The 14978-nt window shown below is 41.0% G+C and overlaps 1 protein-coding gene across 4 annotated transcripts in view; it reads left to right on the top strand.

Moving 5' to 3' along the window:
- The first annotated feature begins 990 nt into the window (after positions 1-990).
- Positions 991-14978, top strand: part of znf827 (zinc finger protein 827) — a 64570-nt gene continuing 50582 nt past the window's right edge. The window contains exon 1 of one of the 4 annotated variants that reach the window (XM_034231321.1): positions 991-1525. In XM_034231321.1, the coding sequence (XP_034087212.1) occupies positions 1483-1525 (43 nt within the window). In that variant the 5' untranslated portion in view covers positions 991-1482. The remainder of the gene's footprint in view (positions 1526-14978) is intronic. The other 3 variants (XM_034231320.1, XM_034231319.1, XM_034231322.1) reach the window with 3 other exon arrangements.

Here is a 14978-nt window from a genome sequence, read left to right as displayed (position 1 = left end):
GGATGGAGGGATGAAGACACAGCTCTCCTCACACACGGCCGAGGTGTGAAAGAACGCGACAGGCCAACAGAACGCAGCCTGGAGGAGTCCAACAGCAGGGAGTGGGGGACAGGCTGCGCTGTGAAAAAGCCCCAACACCCAGCTGAGAGGGAGGAGGACTCAGCTCTGGCCAGTTTTGCTCTCTCAACTTTGATGAGGAGATGACTACATTGGGTTGGATAACTGTTGGACTGTTATTGTTCCTACCTGATTGAATACTGGTTCCCACACAATGTATTAACTAAAAACTATTTTTTTAATAGTAAAATTCCAGGTATAACTCAGCAGGCAGTTTTTAAATGAGCAGCAGTATGAAGACTGTGTGTGGGGTAGGAGGATATGACAGCAATATACCTAATTAGTTTGTAGGATGTTTGAAAATGAGGATGTTTATTGTAATTAATTAAGCTCAAGTTGCAGCTTTCAGTTGTGTTTTGCTTCATGCAACTTTTTATATCGTTTTTTTAAATCATGTTAGAATATAAACTTTAGAGGGAAAAAATAGTGGTTCTAATAAGCCAAATGCTTGAAATGTCTTTCCTTCTGTGTAGGTTCTCCTGGTTTTAAGATAATATTACTAAAAACACACAAAAACACATTATAATTACATAGCATTATAGAATGTATGTAAAGTTAGCAAAATCATTGTGTAGAAAAAGCCAAAGATTCAATATTGAAATACAAAAATTGCTTTTCAGCATTTTAATTCCACCATGAAGCAAAGGGGATGCTTAGCTTTAATTAAAATATACATTTTGTAATAGACTATTCTTCCCTGTTGTGCTCAAACAAGCTTAATTCACATGCCTCTGCTTTATGTAGGCTATTTCTCAGTGTCTAAATTGACATTCATGTTTGCATCATTCGCATAAATTATTATCGTCACTCCTCGTATTATTTTTGCAGGAAATTAAATGGACACCGTTAATGTATTCAATTCGATCAATATGCTCTCTCTGCTGATTTATACCATCTTTGCTTCTTTTTTTTCAAATACATTTTCTTTTCAGTAATACACCCTGAAAGCTTGGGGGCACCTTGTCCGTACGCTGCTCTCGGGGGCGCGCAAGAGCGTGTTTGAGTGTGTGCGTGAGTGTGTGTGAGAGAGCGTGTGAATGTGTGTGAGTGAGCGTGTGTGTGTGTGCCTGCGCGCGTGTGTGTGTGTCTGCTCTGCTGTTGCTGCCCTTTGATCCCTGCATTAGTGTTAGTTAGGGGCTCGGAGACACACTTGCACCGAGAGCAGCCATAGTCAAGACACGGCAACAACAACAGCGGCACCTCCTCCGCCTGTGTTCCCATTCCCCAACAATACACTTTAAACCGAGCAAAGCCAGGTGCACGACCGAGTCCCTGCCATCACTGGCGCCTCCAGTCTCAATGGGAAAAACCTTTTTTCTTCTTATCCCTAAACAAGGACGAGAATGTGATTAAAAACGGGGGAAAATGCCAAGGAGGAAGCAGGAGCAACCCAAGCGCCTGCCTTCACGTAAGTCGGATTTGTACCATTTTAATGTCTCTCCGTGTGTTTTGCGCAGTAGTTTAGGGTTAAAGAGGTGAAACAGACAAAAGACTCGGCGTAGGTTATTTCTCCCTTTTTAGGTCCGAGCGAGGCAGCCATGTTGTTGGCGATGGGTAACGTTAGCTGAGGCAGTGAGTGGATAAATGATACGTGGCTTTATTAAAGAGTATAATCGATTGGAGGTCCGGTTCCGCTAAAGGTTGCGGTCAGTTGGCATGTCGGTAATGTGTGTGTGACGGAATAACGGCCGAGCGTTTTCGGTAATGTGCTCGCCTCTGCTTGCTCGCTTTTTCGGGTAGAAAGGGGAGGATCTGGGAGTCTGGTCGCAATAAAATGAAGGGTCAGTCGGATCAGACATCCAGAGTCTGGCTCCCCCATACCCCCGTGTTCCTAGTTAGCAATAGCGCTATCTAGCAACCTCGGTAAACTTAATTTCCTCTGATAAACGTGTAACTTTCACCCCGTAGTTTTTGCTGCTCCAAATCGCGGAACCGAATTTGTTCGCGCTTGTTTGTCGTCGACTTTAAAAAGTGTGGAGATAATGTCTTTCTTTTTTACCCCAGGGCAATGTGTGTTTTTTTTCTACCCCTCCCAGTCTGCATGCAGGCTATGTCAGAGCCATGGTCGGTCACCTGAAGTTCAGGGTTTTTCCCCATTCCCTTTGCAGCCATTCATTGCAGACAGACTACGATCAATAACGCGGTTAGAAAAGGGAAGCGACAGTTGTGCTCTCCTACGTTGCTTTAACAAACAATTAACCGCAGCAGAAACCTATTGTAGTTTCCGTGTTGTTGATTTTGATGGGAGGTTGGTCTACTTTTACATTTGACCCTCCGTATCTTGGATGTTCGTATTGTGCCTTTTATCAGTCCAGATAATGAAAAAGCTGCGATAACATACTCCGGCCACTAGAGGATTGCTTAGAAGGTAGTGGGCAGTGACAACGACTATTTAAGAAATTATCCACCATGACATTTTCTGCTCAATACATGAGTAATCCAGCTCAATTAGTCACATTGGTGTGCAAAATGTAATGAATAATTAAGTGATTCATCTTTAGATCAACGACGTCCCAATACATTTATCTTATGACACACTATTTTCTTCATTTCTTAAATGTCAGACCATGCCAGCTGCTCATCAAAGCCTGTCACCATAAAGAAAAGCACTTTAAGTTGTGACTTTTCCTCAGTTTACTTACATTTACAGGAACTGAGGATTGAATGAGCTCATGCTGCACCTGTCATACTTTAATATTGACATATTCAAAAACATGTACACATAGTTATTCCTGTAGCTTCACAAAGAAGACAAACATGCAGTTTTTTAATATTATTTTGGTAATATTTACTGATAAACAGTTCAGAGGATTGACCTAGGGTTGAACTTGGGAAATGGCAGCGGTTGGTTCGGAGGCATAGAGGTGGAGAGTTGGTGACAGTAGTGAGGGTGTTACTGAGTGGCAGGGAGATATTTGTACAGTGAAATGCTTCATAAGGAGTATGTAAGCCATATGGTTGAACTGCACAGAACAGGGTCATGATATTTATATATCACATATTAATATATAACCCATTGCAGCCTCTTTACTACCACTCTGCATACCGAGGCTTATTTAGGGAGCTTGTTCACTGAATATCTTCCTTATCGGCTACCAAAATCTGTGTTTTATGAAACGAATTTAGTGTTCTGTGTACACGTGAAATACATGCAGTTATTTTCATACCTAAAGCAGGGTGCATTCTGCTAAATGTCCCTTTGTTAGTGGCATTCATAAATGAGTAGGTGCATAGTACAGTATGGGGTACATCCAGTGATGGTGGATTAAGAAAGAATGGTGGCTTTCATAATTGGAGTAAAGTGTGACTTCCTGGTCAAAACAAAACAGGGATATTTTTTCCTCTCTAGTCTTTAGATTTGTTGTGATATAATTTAGTAGCTACATTTAAATAGATGTTATGTTGTTGACATAATTGTTTTGAAGCTCTTAATATGATGCCCACCTAGGTTAGGTATCTCAATTGATTGTCTATTTCAAAACCTTAATGCACCCTGGAGTTTAATTTTGACTACTCCGATAATGTTAAAATAGAATATTTAGGTTTTCTTTGTTTCAAAAATACATAAGCTTAATCACTTTGATTTATAAAAAACAAGAGGGAAATAAATCAATGTCCCATCTGAAAAATGGTGCGATCCAACGATTAAAATGCATGAGGTTGTGTACTGAAGCTCTGTTTCACACAGCGGCCTCATTATATTGTCTGGATCTGTCAAACATGAAGTCCAATATTTCCCTTCTTTTGGACAAGAGGAGAAAGTTAGTCCATGTCAACCTTTCAATTAAGCAGCTTTGTAATTGGTCTGTAACAGAAATACCCCTCACCCACGTATCTGAAATGATGTACTCCTCCTGTGTAGGCGCTGTACTGGAGCACTACTGTGCCTGTGTTCCCGGCTTTAAATGAAAGCCTTTTCTGATTTCTTTGTTTTTTCCCCTCCTCAGTCAACAAAAAACTGTCAACAAAAAGTATGAATTTGTCAGAAGCTTTTTGCGCTTTGTTTTGGATCTTCCCACTCTGGAATGGAAGTGTCACCTCATGCCATTCTCTGTCAGTCTGTGTGTTTTCATTATTCAGCCAACAACACCCTGGTGGTGTGCCAGCCAGCAAGCACAATATCGAGCTTCAAATCTCTTCATCTGTGGTGAAAAAGGGCAAGCCAATACACTGGCTTTAATGCTGGAGGTGCTTTATCTTAGCACAGACCCAGATATATGGCCTGTGTAGCCCAGTGTGCACTGTCCTTTTGTGTGTGGCACAGCTTGCGAGAGGAGACTATTCTTGAAGTGTGTGTGCGCAGGGCACGCACATGTGAAAGTGATCTAGTGTGTTTGTGTGTGTGTGTTTGTCTGTAGGTACATAAGCTGGCTATGGAGGTCACAGTACAGTATGGCGCCTTCACTCTGACAAGTAAACATGACCTTTGGTGCCACAATGAAAACTGCCATTCTTTATGACCTTGCAGTGTGTTATTGTTGGTATAATTTAGCTGCCTTATTATTCTCTCTTTAAAGTTGCAGATAGTAAAAACGCTTAGGGTTTTGTATGTGTGACTTTGTGGTTTCAAAAATGACATTGAAGAAGTTAATATAAGCCTATATCCATTATTGTTTGGCATATATCATTTCAAAATGTTGATATTATAGTCTGTTGTCATTAGGTCAAACATTACCATTAAGATTTCTCAACAAGAAGTAATTCTTGTTGAGAAATTAAGTGGGTGTGGATGTTAAAAATATGAACTGAGAGAGTCCATATCATAAACAGCACAACCGTAACTATATATTTAGATATTTGCATCCTGCCTGCTTATTCAATGGTAATCTACATTTCAAATGGGGGAGATTTTTTTAACGTTTCCAGACTGATATCGGCTCTTCTTTGTCAGCCAATAGCTGACTGACTGGGTGGCTCTCTACCTCACTGTAATGGCGGGTCACTGGCTCCCTTCCACTTGCTATGATTATAATGACCTTGGTAGGGCTGGGGCCCGAAAAACATTGGATTAAGGGGAAAGGAAAATTAGAGGAGGTTTCCATTTCGCTCTTGGCATAAGATTTGTGGGGTATTTCTGCCAAGAATCCCGTACCTCACCACCACTGCTACGTCCCCCCCTCAGGTTGATGGGGCTTGGGTGCTCTGGCGGTGTCGGGCGAGTGAAGCTCAAGCGAATAATGATACACAGACTTTAACTTAGAAATGAATTAAAGGGCAGGGGAAAGGTGGTGGATGCCTCACTCACCATACACTGTCACAGAGAGCTGAGAAACCGGCTTTTAGCGAACATACAGCCGCCAAACTGGACTCTGTCTTTTGCTCGATAGTAAATGTAAACACCGATGTAAATACACCGGTATTGTTTGATGGGCCTGGCTAAATCTTAGGTGTGAATCTTATACACATACGCTAAGCTTATTTTAAAATGGCACGGTACATAGGCAGCACGATAGTGATGCGTTTCAGGGTAAATACAACTTAAAAATAAATGTTTATGCTCTATTCAGTTAAAATGCTAGTAAGTCGAAGATTTAGTAACATTTATTTTTGGAGAGAAACTTGAATAAATACGTTTGTTTGAGGGAGATTACTTTTATCTTAGATAAAGATTTCAAATGGATACTGGAGAGGGAATTATGACTACCTAACCCTAGCTATTAGCAGGTTATGATACATAAACAACACCACTAACGCCCATCTTTTTAAAATCTAATCAAATTGGCAAATTGAAATACAATGATGACTTCCTCATTGTTTCATAATATTATTGAAATGTTTATACAAATAACCACCATAGATGACGATAACAAAGTAGAACATAATATAAAAAAAATCTTGCCTGTGTATAATCTTTTTTTATTCAGCAATCTATGAAGAATTGTATTACAAATAGGAATCTGTATTAAAGTTTACTTATCCATTTCCATCCCTTCGTATTGTCAAATCCCTCAAGAGATGTAATTGTCCAGTAAAATGTTCTAGCCTCTGATGACCTTTATCTACCTCAAGAAGACCATTTTAATTTCTAATCACATCTTCAGTAAAAAGCTATTCAGGGCAATAAGTTTGAAGATTCATAACTGTGTTGTTTCAGGGTGTAGGTCTTTTAAGGTCGAAGCCGGTATGTATTTATATACAATGTTTTTCCTTACATAACCTTACCCTCTGAACGCCCTTTGAACTCAATATCTGGAGGCTGTGTCTTGTCAGAAAAGCTTTAAATGTTAGCTTAGTTATGCTAGTCAAAGTCCATTCATCTAATATATCCTAAAGATTATTTAGATCTCCTGTTTAAGAGCATTGTGGAATCCTGGTGAATTACAGAAACACCTGGCATCAAGAAGCTGATCAGACATAAATCAAAACCCAAGTTATTTGTGATATATGGCTTTTAAAAGAAAATCGTCTTCAGTTGCTCCTTTTTAAGTTGTTACTCTTATCCCGTCTTATAACTCTCACATTTTCTTGATTCCAAAACATTTGAGGTCACTGGAAGGAAGGAGGCATGAGTGTTTAATAATTTAGCAACACAAATGTGTTTTCGGCAGAAGAGCTGGTTAAGTGTGTACTCTGCTTGTATTAGTCTAGATATCGGTCCCAGAAGTCTAAATAAATGTTCGGTTAGCGATCGATGACTTAGGAGGCCCCTACTGGTTCTTTGGTCATAAGACAGTTGTGTCCATTGGTTTGCTGTGCAAGCAGAGCCTGCATGTCACTCACTAGCAACCATCTATTTTGGAAATGAGTCATGAAACATTAATTTTTTCTCATGACTAATTCCCTTTTCTATCAAGCAGCAAAAAAGTTGTAGAATAATGAGTTGAGTTAACTTGCCTAACCTAACGTAGCACGTCATGCAGTGTGACTTGTGTGCATGCTCACATTGCGATGTCAATGATGAGGGATGTATTTTGAGCCCTACAGCTCACCCCAACTGTTAAAGTTGCTCACATGTGAAATGACAAAGCAACAAAGTTAGAAGGCATCTTTTATTGAAAATATTGTGCTTTGTACTTTATTATGAATATATTTGATTGGTAAATATTATCACATAATAACTTGTGTATTTATCGTGGGAGTTTGATGGATACTGATAGAGAGGCGAAGTCCCTCCCTCTCCGGTGGACCTCCATGGGACCTTATTTCGGAAAAGTGATGCATTGAAGTCAATGGAGAGAGAAAGATTATCTTTCGATCCCGTTTGAATTGTGCCACGAATGACACATATGATGTTTGTCAATTTAAAAGATCATTTTACAAGTCAAAAAAATAAAAATGTGTCGTAAAACTGTGAAGTAACACTTTTTTTTGGTGTGTGAAGCGCTCAATGAACTACATCTCCCATCTCGCACCACACACCAAGACGGCCGTCACGTTGGAACATTTCACCTCTTTCTTTCAGAACGAGGCGAAAAGTATTAAAAGAGGTGAAAATCACTACAAGTCTGTGCGTGTTGAGAGCTGTTCATACAGAAAAGGGGAGTTAGTCGGTTCGTAAGAGCCAGCATGCGGGACCGGGATTCTGGGATTTGTAGTCTTTCTAGTTGCGTATTTTTCATAGTCTTATATTTCAACAGTTTTACGACAAACTGACTTTTTTGACTTGGAAATTATTATTTAAGATTGACAAACATCATATGTGTAATTCGTGGCACAATTCAAACGGGATCAAAAGATAATCTTTCTCTCTCCATTGACTTCAATGCATACTTTTTCCGAAATAAGGTCCCATGAGTCCCACCGGAAGGGGAGGGACTTCGCCTCTATAGAGATGGTTTCACAGCTAAAGTTTTTCAAACACGTAAAAAAAGAAAGTTGCTACGGAATGCGGTTCTTATATTCTTTTGTCAACCTTACTCAGGTATTCTCAGTGCCAGTACCAAACACTTGTTTTTAGTCCTGCATTTACCAGGGATGTAAGAAATCAATTGGAGTACTTGTTCTTTCTAGTTTATGTCTGTTTGCATTTGCTAAAAAAAACATGAAATGGTCAAGTTTTCAAACCCTTCATGTTTTATCAGCATCTCATTACACGTTACATCTGTATTTTGTTTCTTAAGATGTTTATCTCATCACTTCAAAGTGCCTTCTCTATGCATTCCACCCTCCTGCAGCCGAAATCAGGTATCAGTACTCGCCCTGATCCCTCTAGTACAGTACCTGGTCTCAATCAGAGCCCCCTCTGTGTGGAATGGAATCGCCTCAGCCTTGGTAACGATTTTTCCCGTGTTGACAAGTCACAACATGGAGATCTACAGCTCGGAGAGCAGCCCTTTGGCTACACAGAGCCCTGCTTGCACTGAGTAATAGCAATCTCACAGGAGTAGCAGGCTTTCAGCTGGCAGCAGTTCATACAGAACAGCTCGCCGGTGCAGCTGGGAAAGACAGAGCAGAGAGGAGAGGGAGAGAAGAGCTGGTGGTGGTAGCAGTGGAGATGGAGGAAGGGAGGGAGGAGGTGGAGAGGAAGAGCTGTTAAGAGCTTTGGGCGGTTTCTCTGTTGTTGTACCACACAAGTGCATCCAGGCCCTGCAGGACAAGCCTTTAACAGGCATGAGGGATGGAGAGCATGAGAGGAGAGGAGGAGGAGGAGAAGGCGGCGGCAGTAGAGGAGGAGGTGGTGGTCTGGGGAGCTGAAGCCGGCCAGTCGTGCCAGACGCCCGCTCTAAACAGGGATGTGATTTATTGTTGGGACTCTGTCTCACGTTTCACTCCTCGAAAGTACTCAAATTACTATATAAAAAGATGAAGAACTTCCTTAATTGTCTTAGTAGAAAGACCATTGCCTGTGGGCTGTGAAGGATTTGTGAAATTGGTGAATTTTGGATTTGGTTTCTGCTTTTTCACCGTTTTTACTAACATACTGCTTTAGCTGTCCGTAAATCTGCGTTTTAAAACATATTAATCCTGTGTAGGTCATCGGAGTATGTATATTTTTGCCAGGGGGCTTAAAATGGCTTTTGACCAACACGTTGATCTTTGTCGCCCTCGCTGAATGCACTCTGCACAGCGCGGTGCTATGAGATGACCTCACTTCCTGTGTGGGTAGAGCAGGGCAGGAGGCCTCTTACACACACATGCACACAGGCTCTCTCTCAAGCGTAGCCAGGCTCTAGTTAGCCTTTAGTGCACAAGCAATGCTAACCCCTCTCTCCTTTTGGAGTGGAAGTGTTTCCACATTGCACATTTAGGCAGTCAAGAGCAAGGCACGAGCTAATGTCTTTAACTAGCCGGGCTAACAGCTGTGTGTCTGCAGCTTTTTGGGAAGCAGCATCAGTTTTATAGGGAGATTAAAAGTACAGAGAAGGAGGGGGGGACGTTTCAGACACAGGATAGTAGGACCATAAGGCAGTGACAGCTCTATAGGGAAACAATATATCACCTCTAAAAGGAAGTGGAAGTGTTTGGCTCCGGGACAAGAATCCTGAGAAGTTAAAATCATTGATGTCATCTCAGAGAAAGCCATTGTCAGTGCCGTGTGAGGTTATTTATGATGCTAAAAATGCAGGTGAGCATCTTGACTAATTCAGTGTTGTGGAGAAGACGTTTTCATTTGCACAATGTGGTCATAGCATCACCCAGTGCATTAAACAAACGACTCACCTGACTCAGATCTCATCCTCTCATTGTTTACCAAGGGCATTTGGTCACTTGGTTTTGTCCTTGTGATGCTAATGAGATCAGCTAATCACTGGATATTTCATTGAGAGTTGAGAGCCCTGTAGTTTATTGTTCCTCTAAGAACCATAACCAGACGTAGAAACACATGGAGCTGGATGAATTAGCAGAGATGGTTAATGAATGAATGGTCGTAGGTAGCTCAGCTCATGATTGCCCGTATGTTCACAGCACTCCCCACGCGTGTTTTGAATGGGGGCCATGTTGGTTCAGATTGCCATGTCATTAATCCCTCGTACTCTACAGGGGAGTGGTCAGCGGCAGATGTATTTGCACTTCCTCCAGAAGGTTTTCTAGATTAGCACAAATCCTCCCTGAAAAAACGTTTAAAAACCTCATTTGGCACGCACAGCCAGACTTTGTGCTCATAGCTGGCCAAAGACAGCCATCCCACCCTCTACATCCCATTCTGTCTGACATCCCCTCGTTTTTTGATTTTTTTTTTCATCACCACTACCTTGTGGTTCTCTGAGCTTAGCCCTGTGTCGATTCAGACAGCGCAGTGTAATTGTTTAGAAACTCGGTTCTAAATTTGCATGTTGCAAGCAGCCACCTTTCCAGTTTCAGTGGTTTGACCTTGTTGTACCTGCCAGCCAGAAATGAGATCATCAGAAGAGTAGACGAGAAGCTGACATCTCTCCTCCACCTACCCATGGCTTTAAGTGATGGTTGTCATAGCAATCATTATGCCACAGAACAGACTCAGTGGGTGAAGGATGGCTTTGAATGCGGAAGCCTCGGGTCACAACCTGGTTATGACAGAACAGATAGACCTATGAGGATTGGTTGCAGTATACAGTCTGCACACAGTAAACCGCTGCATACATTGCATGTCAAGTTCATATAGATCTCAGGTGAGGGTTACAATTACTGAGGCAATGTCTTTTATACCTTGAAGAAAGCAAGGCAGGTATTGGTGTAGGGGAGAGAGGAAGAGCAGCATGGGGCGAACAATGCCTCTCATTCCCATCAGCTGCCCTGGCCGGCATTTAACATGGAGATTGGAAACGGAATAAGCTCTCCCCCCATTCTCCCTGGACCTGCATGTAAATGAGGTTAGCGGTTAGCTTTTCCTGCTGTGCCACGGCAATTCTTCTCACTCTCCTGCTCCCTCTTTTTCCTTTTCTTTTAATAATGGCCTGAAAGTGCTCCCCCCTTTCCTGGGGTAGGGACCAGGACCAATCCTGATTAGTGTCCCTGTCCTAAGTGACAGGATGAAATCCAAGCAGGCACTGCCTTGGGCGCCTCTGCCAAACAGCCGTCAAAGCAATACCACCATAAAAAAAAAAGCCATCTTTACCCCCTCCCCCTCATTTCTCAAGAATCCCTCGTTCGTTCGTCTTCCTCGCTCCTCTGCTCACTCTCCCTTGCCGTCCCTTCTGAGTGTTTCTAATAGACGCCGCCTCTGTCGCGCTAACATACTGTCCACTTACATACATGCATGCACATATAGAATTACCCCACACTCTACTCCCACCGGACCTGGCTTTGTGTCCCTTGGTGGACTGGCAGCTATAGAGCCGAGTGTCCCTTTTGCCAGGAGGGTGATTTACAAACAATACATGGACGCTGTACACACTCCCACCTTCCACCCTCCCACTCTCTCTCTCACTTCTCTTCCACAGACACACAATCACCTCAGTGAGGAGCTTCAGTATGCCAGAGAACTACGCAGCAGGGCGATGGCCTGTTTCTTTTCGCACTTGTTTCAAAGAATGTACCCTGTCTACTTGAGAATGCTAGCGCGACATCCACGTCTTGGTTGAATGAGCTTACTTTGTTGACCGGAAGACACATGGATGGGATCCGACTTGTATGTCAAGTGACTTATAATTAGTCGTTTTCTAAAAGCACATGCAGTGCTAATATGAGCTGTTAAAGACAGTTCTGTGCTTTTAAAGAAAATATGCGAGAGATTAAAATGTGTTGAATAGTTGCGGGAATAAGCTAATTACTCATTGTTTTAGTATTTAGGAACAAAATCTACCGGCTTGTCCCTGAAGTAGCTGTAATATCTTCTGGATTTGTTACTACGCCAGTCTGTAGAAAACATTGTATACATAACAAAAACACCAGTGCAGCAAATGTATCTGGTTATGCCGATCCAAATGTATTGCCATCAAGTACATTTTAGATAAGAAAACCAGCAGTTGGCAAAAAGTAACTTGTGTTGTTGTGACCAATTTTGTGTCTGAGGCATACATTCTTGCTTTTTTCACACATGGATGTAAAAACACTTTTCATACAATATGTGGTGTTTTTAAGTGTGCTGCATGTGTTTGCCTGTATTCAGTTTCCCAAACAAGGATGCCACCCACATATGCCTTACTATGAGAGGGAACAGCTTGAGTCTTGATGAATATTAACAGCTCTTCCTCAGAATCAAGAGATTGGTCCTTGTTATTGTGTTGTGTGTTTAGACACTATACTGGCAATGAAAGTAACCAATGAATTCATTAATTTAAATAAACTGTGGGGAACAATTGCATGTATAGGTTTTAGGTAAAACGAGAAAGCAAGAGTTTACATTTTCAGTAATTACTTCATGATAAAGATTGCTAATTTATTATCATTTATTTTGAGAAAACAAACCAACTCAACATCATCCATCAAAGTAGCCTACCGCTTCAAAAATGAAGGGGTTGTGTTTCGGCTGGTTACAGGCAGACTAGGCATCTGGCTTATATTCACAGTAAATGTGTGACATTATGATTCATAACATCACATTTTGGATAGACTGCATTTGTACTATATTCAAAAACTAAAGCTCGATTGAAATGTGTCTTAAGCCTACGAGTAATGGAACAATAGAGTAATTAAAAAACACAATGGCCTAAACCCACTTAACAATAAGGAGTGTGCAAGTAGAATAAATCAGTGCAGACAAGTAGAAACAAAATGGTGAAAAGCAATAAACGCAGGAAGAAACCGATGTGATCAAATGACTTTTTTTGAGCACCATGTCCTGTCAGCAGTTTTAAATGCTGGGATTAGATTAATGCGGCTGAGTAAAACCCCTCACCGACACCATACTGTTAAAGACCCTGACACACTCATCTGTTTTGGGGTTTCTTTATCTAATTCCTTAGAGGGAAACCTTTTGTAAAACATTTTATAAACACACAGACACTTGTTATTTTGTCAAATGAAAGCAGGAAATGATGTCCATTTAGAGTGAGACCATGTGACACTACATATAACAATGGACCGCTTACATGTAATACTTTTAAAAGGATAATGTTTTGATTTAATAAATGGTACAGCAATCCGTTGTGTAGTGGAGTACTCTCATCCAAATAGAAATTGTTGCTTTTTCAGTCAGTGAAATTATCTTTTTCTTATTCGTTTAATACATAGAATTGCATTCAAAGAGGATGGCAACCTTGTCTGCCATAAGATCTTCTTTTTCGAATGGATGTTAAGATTATTTAGTAGTGCTGGTTGAAAAAGCATGATTCATCGTTACCAAAAGAGAGTTAATAGGTCGTTCATGATAAACTAAACCATTTGGTGTTTAGTTTGACAGTCAAACCATAGGATAGTGCCTTGGCAGTGATACTTAATTGATTATGTTTCACCTTTATAACCAGCCAGTTGGCCCTTGCCACTCTGCTTTGTCCCAGTGCAGCTATCCTTTATGTTGTTATGAACACAGTCAGAACCGATGCCAATGTTAGTCAGGCACCCAGTCGCTTGGAGAAATATTTTGAGTGACTCATGCCATCGACACATCAATGTGCTGTTATTGGAATATATCGCACGCTGATCTAACATTTGCCAATAAAATGAGTGGGTTAAATCTGGCTGATTTGATATACCTTTCGCCCACCACAAACGCATGATATCCGCTATTTGTTGCAAATCCTACTATAAATACAAAAAGTGAGCCAATGCATTTTCCTCTTGATTTTATGAATGTCATCTATTTGGTCAGAAATCCTTGCCATTATGTAGGGGGGTACAATGTGACGATATACTGTAAGTGGCCTCTGTTGTAAACCGATTAGAAATTTAGATTTTTGGCAACACTAAATATGATTTGTATATCCATTTGATGATTAACCAATAACGACATTCCTGTGTTGTTATTTTATGAATCGATCATTTGTTATTGACCAATAGCTGCTATTGAAAGGCTTGATAACAATTGGTTATTATGGAGGCCAATGGCTTTTTATCATGGAAGTTACTACAGTCCCCCCTTGCATTATACATCTGAAACCAAATGCAGGTTTGCATTAAGAAATAATTCACGCACATTTTTACAGACAGCCCACGGCAAAATACCTTTACAGGGGTTGCATACCATTAACTTACTAAGCAGTGTTTTCTAAATAAAACATGCAATAAACCCATTTTTTTCTTTTCTAAAATACGTTTTTGGGCAACCATTGCCTTTTTAATCAAGTGATAGCTATGAAAGGGGGAGACGGAAGAGATGACACACGGATCATGGTCTCAGGCCGGATTCAAACCTGGGTCCTCTGCATGGGGACCAAGCCCCATTACGAGGGCCGCCAGCTCTACTGAGCTATACTACGACCCGAAATCTGCCCGCAGACATTCAGAGACTTTTCTGTTGAAGTTTTGGTTTTGGCCATCCTGACATTATGGCAGGTGTCTATATGCCTTGAGGCTTTTTAAGTTTGATATTTACACATCACTGACTTTCCAGTGCATTGGATAGTTCATTATTGATTCTAATGGCCTTTAGTCTTTTGAAGATATATCTGTTCTCCTTAGGAGTTGCAGTTCGCCACGTTCATAAAGCCAACTGTGTGTTTGCTTGCTTTTGCCACTTGGTTAGCAGATGTTAAAACATTAACAACATGTATAGATTCATTTGATTTAAGTGGATCTCCAATATCCAGTAATTGCCTTTGAAACTGACTTATTCCAGATTTGGAAAGCTTTATATTAATCTGTAAAGTGGCACATGAATGCATCACTATGTTCACCCTTGTTCTGATTTCACAGTTGCATTTCTTTATAGACATTTTCCGAAGACGAATACTAAACGCACAAACATGACTTTGAAAGTCTCTGATAGTATGGCACAGTGATCACATCATGACTGCCCTTTGTCCCTTCCGTTGAAATGGGGATTGGTAGACAGAGATGGGATTTGACAGTCTCGTGTGTATAGATGTTTCAAACATTTTGATGCTGTTTTTGGGACTGTGACA

Source organism: Gymnodraco acuticeps, unplaced genomic scaffold (genome assembly GCF_902827175.1).
Source record: "Gymnodraco acuticeps unplaced genomic scaffold, fGymAcu1.1, whole genome shotgun sequence".
Taxonomy (NCBI): Eukaryota; Metazoa; Chordata; class Actinopteri; order Perciformes; family Bathydraconidae; genus Gymnodraco; species Gymnodraco acuticeps.
This window is presented reverse-complemented; position numbering and strand designations above follow the sequence as displayed.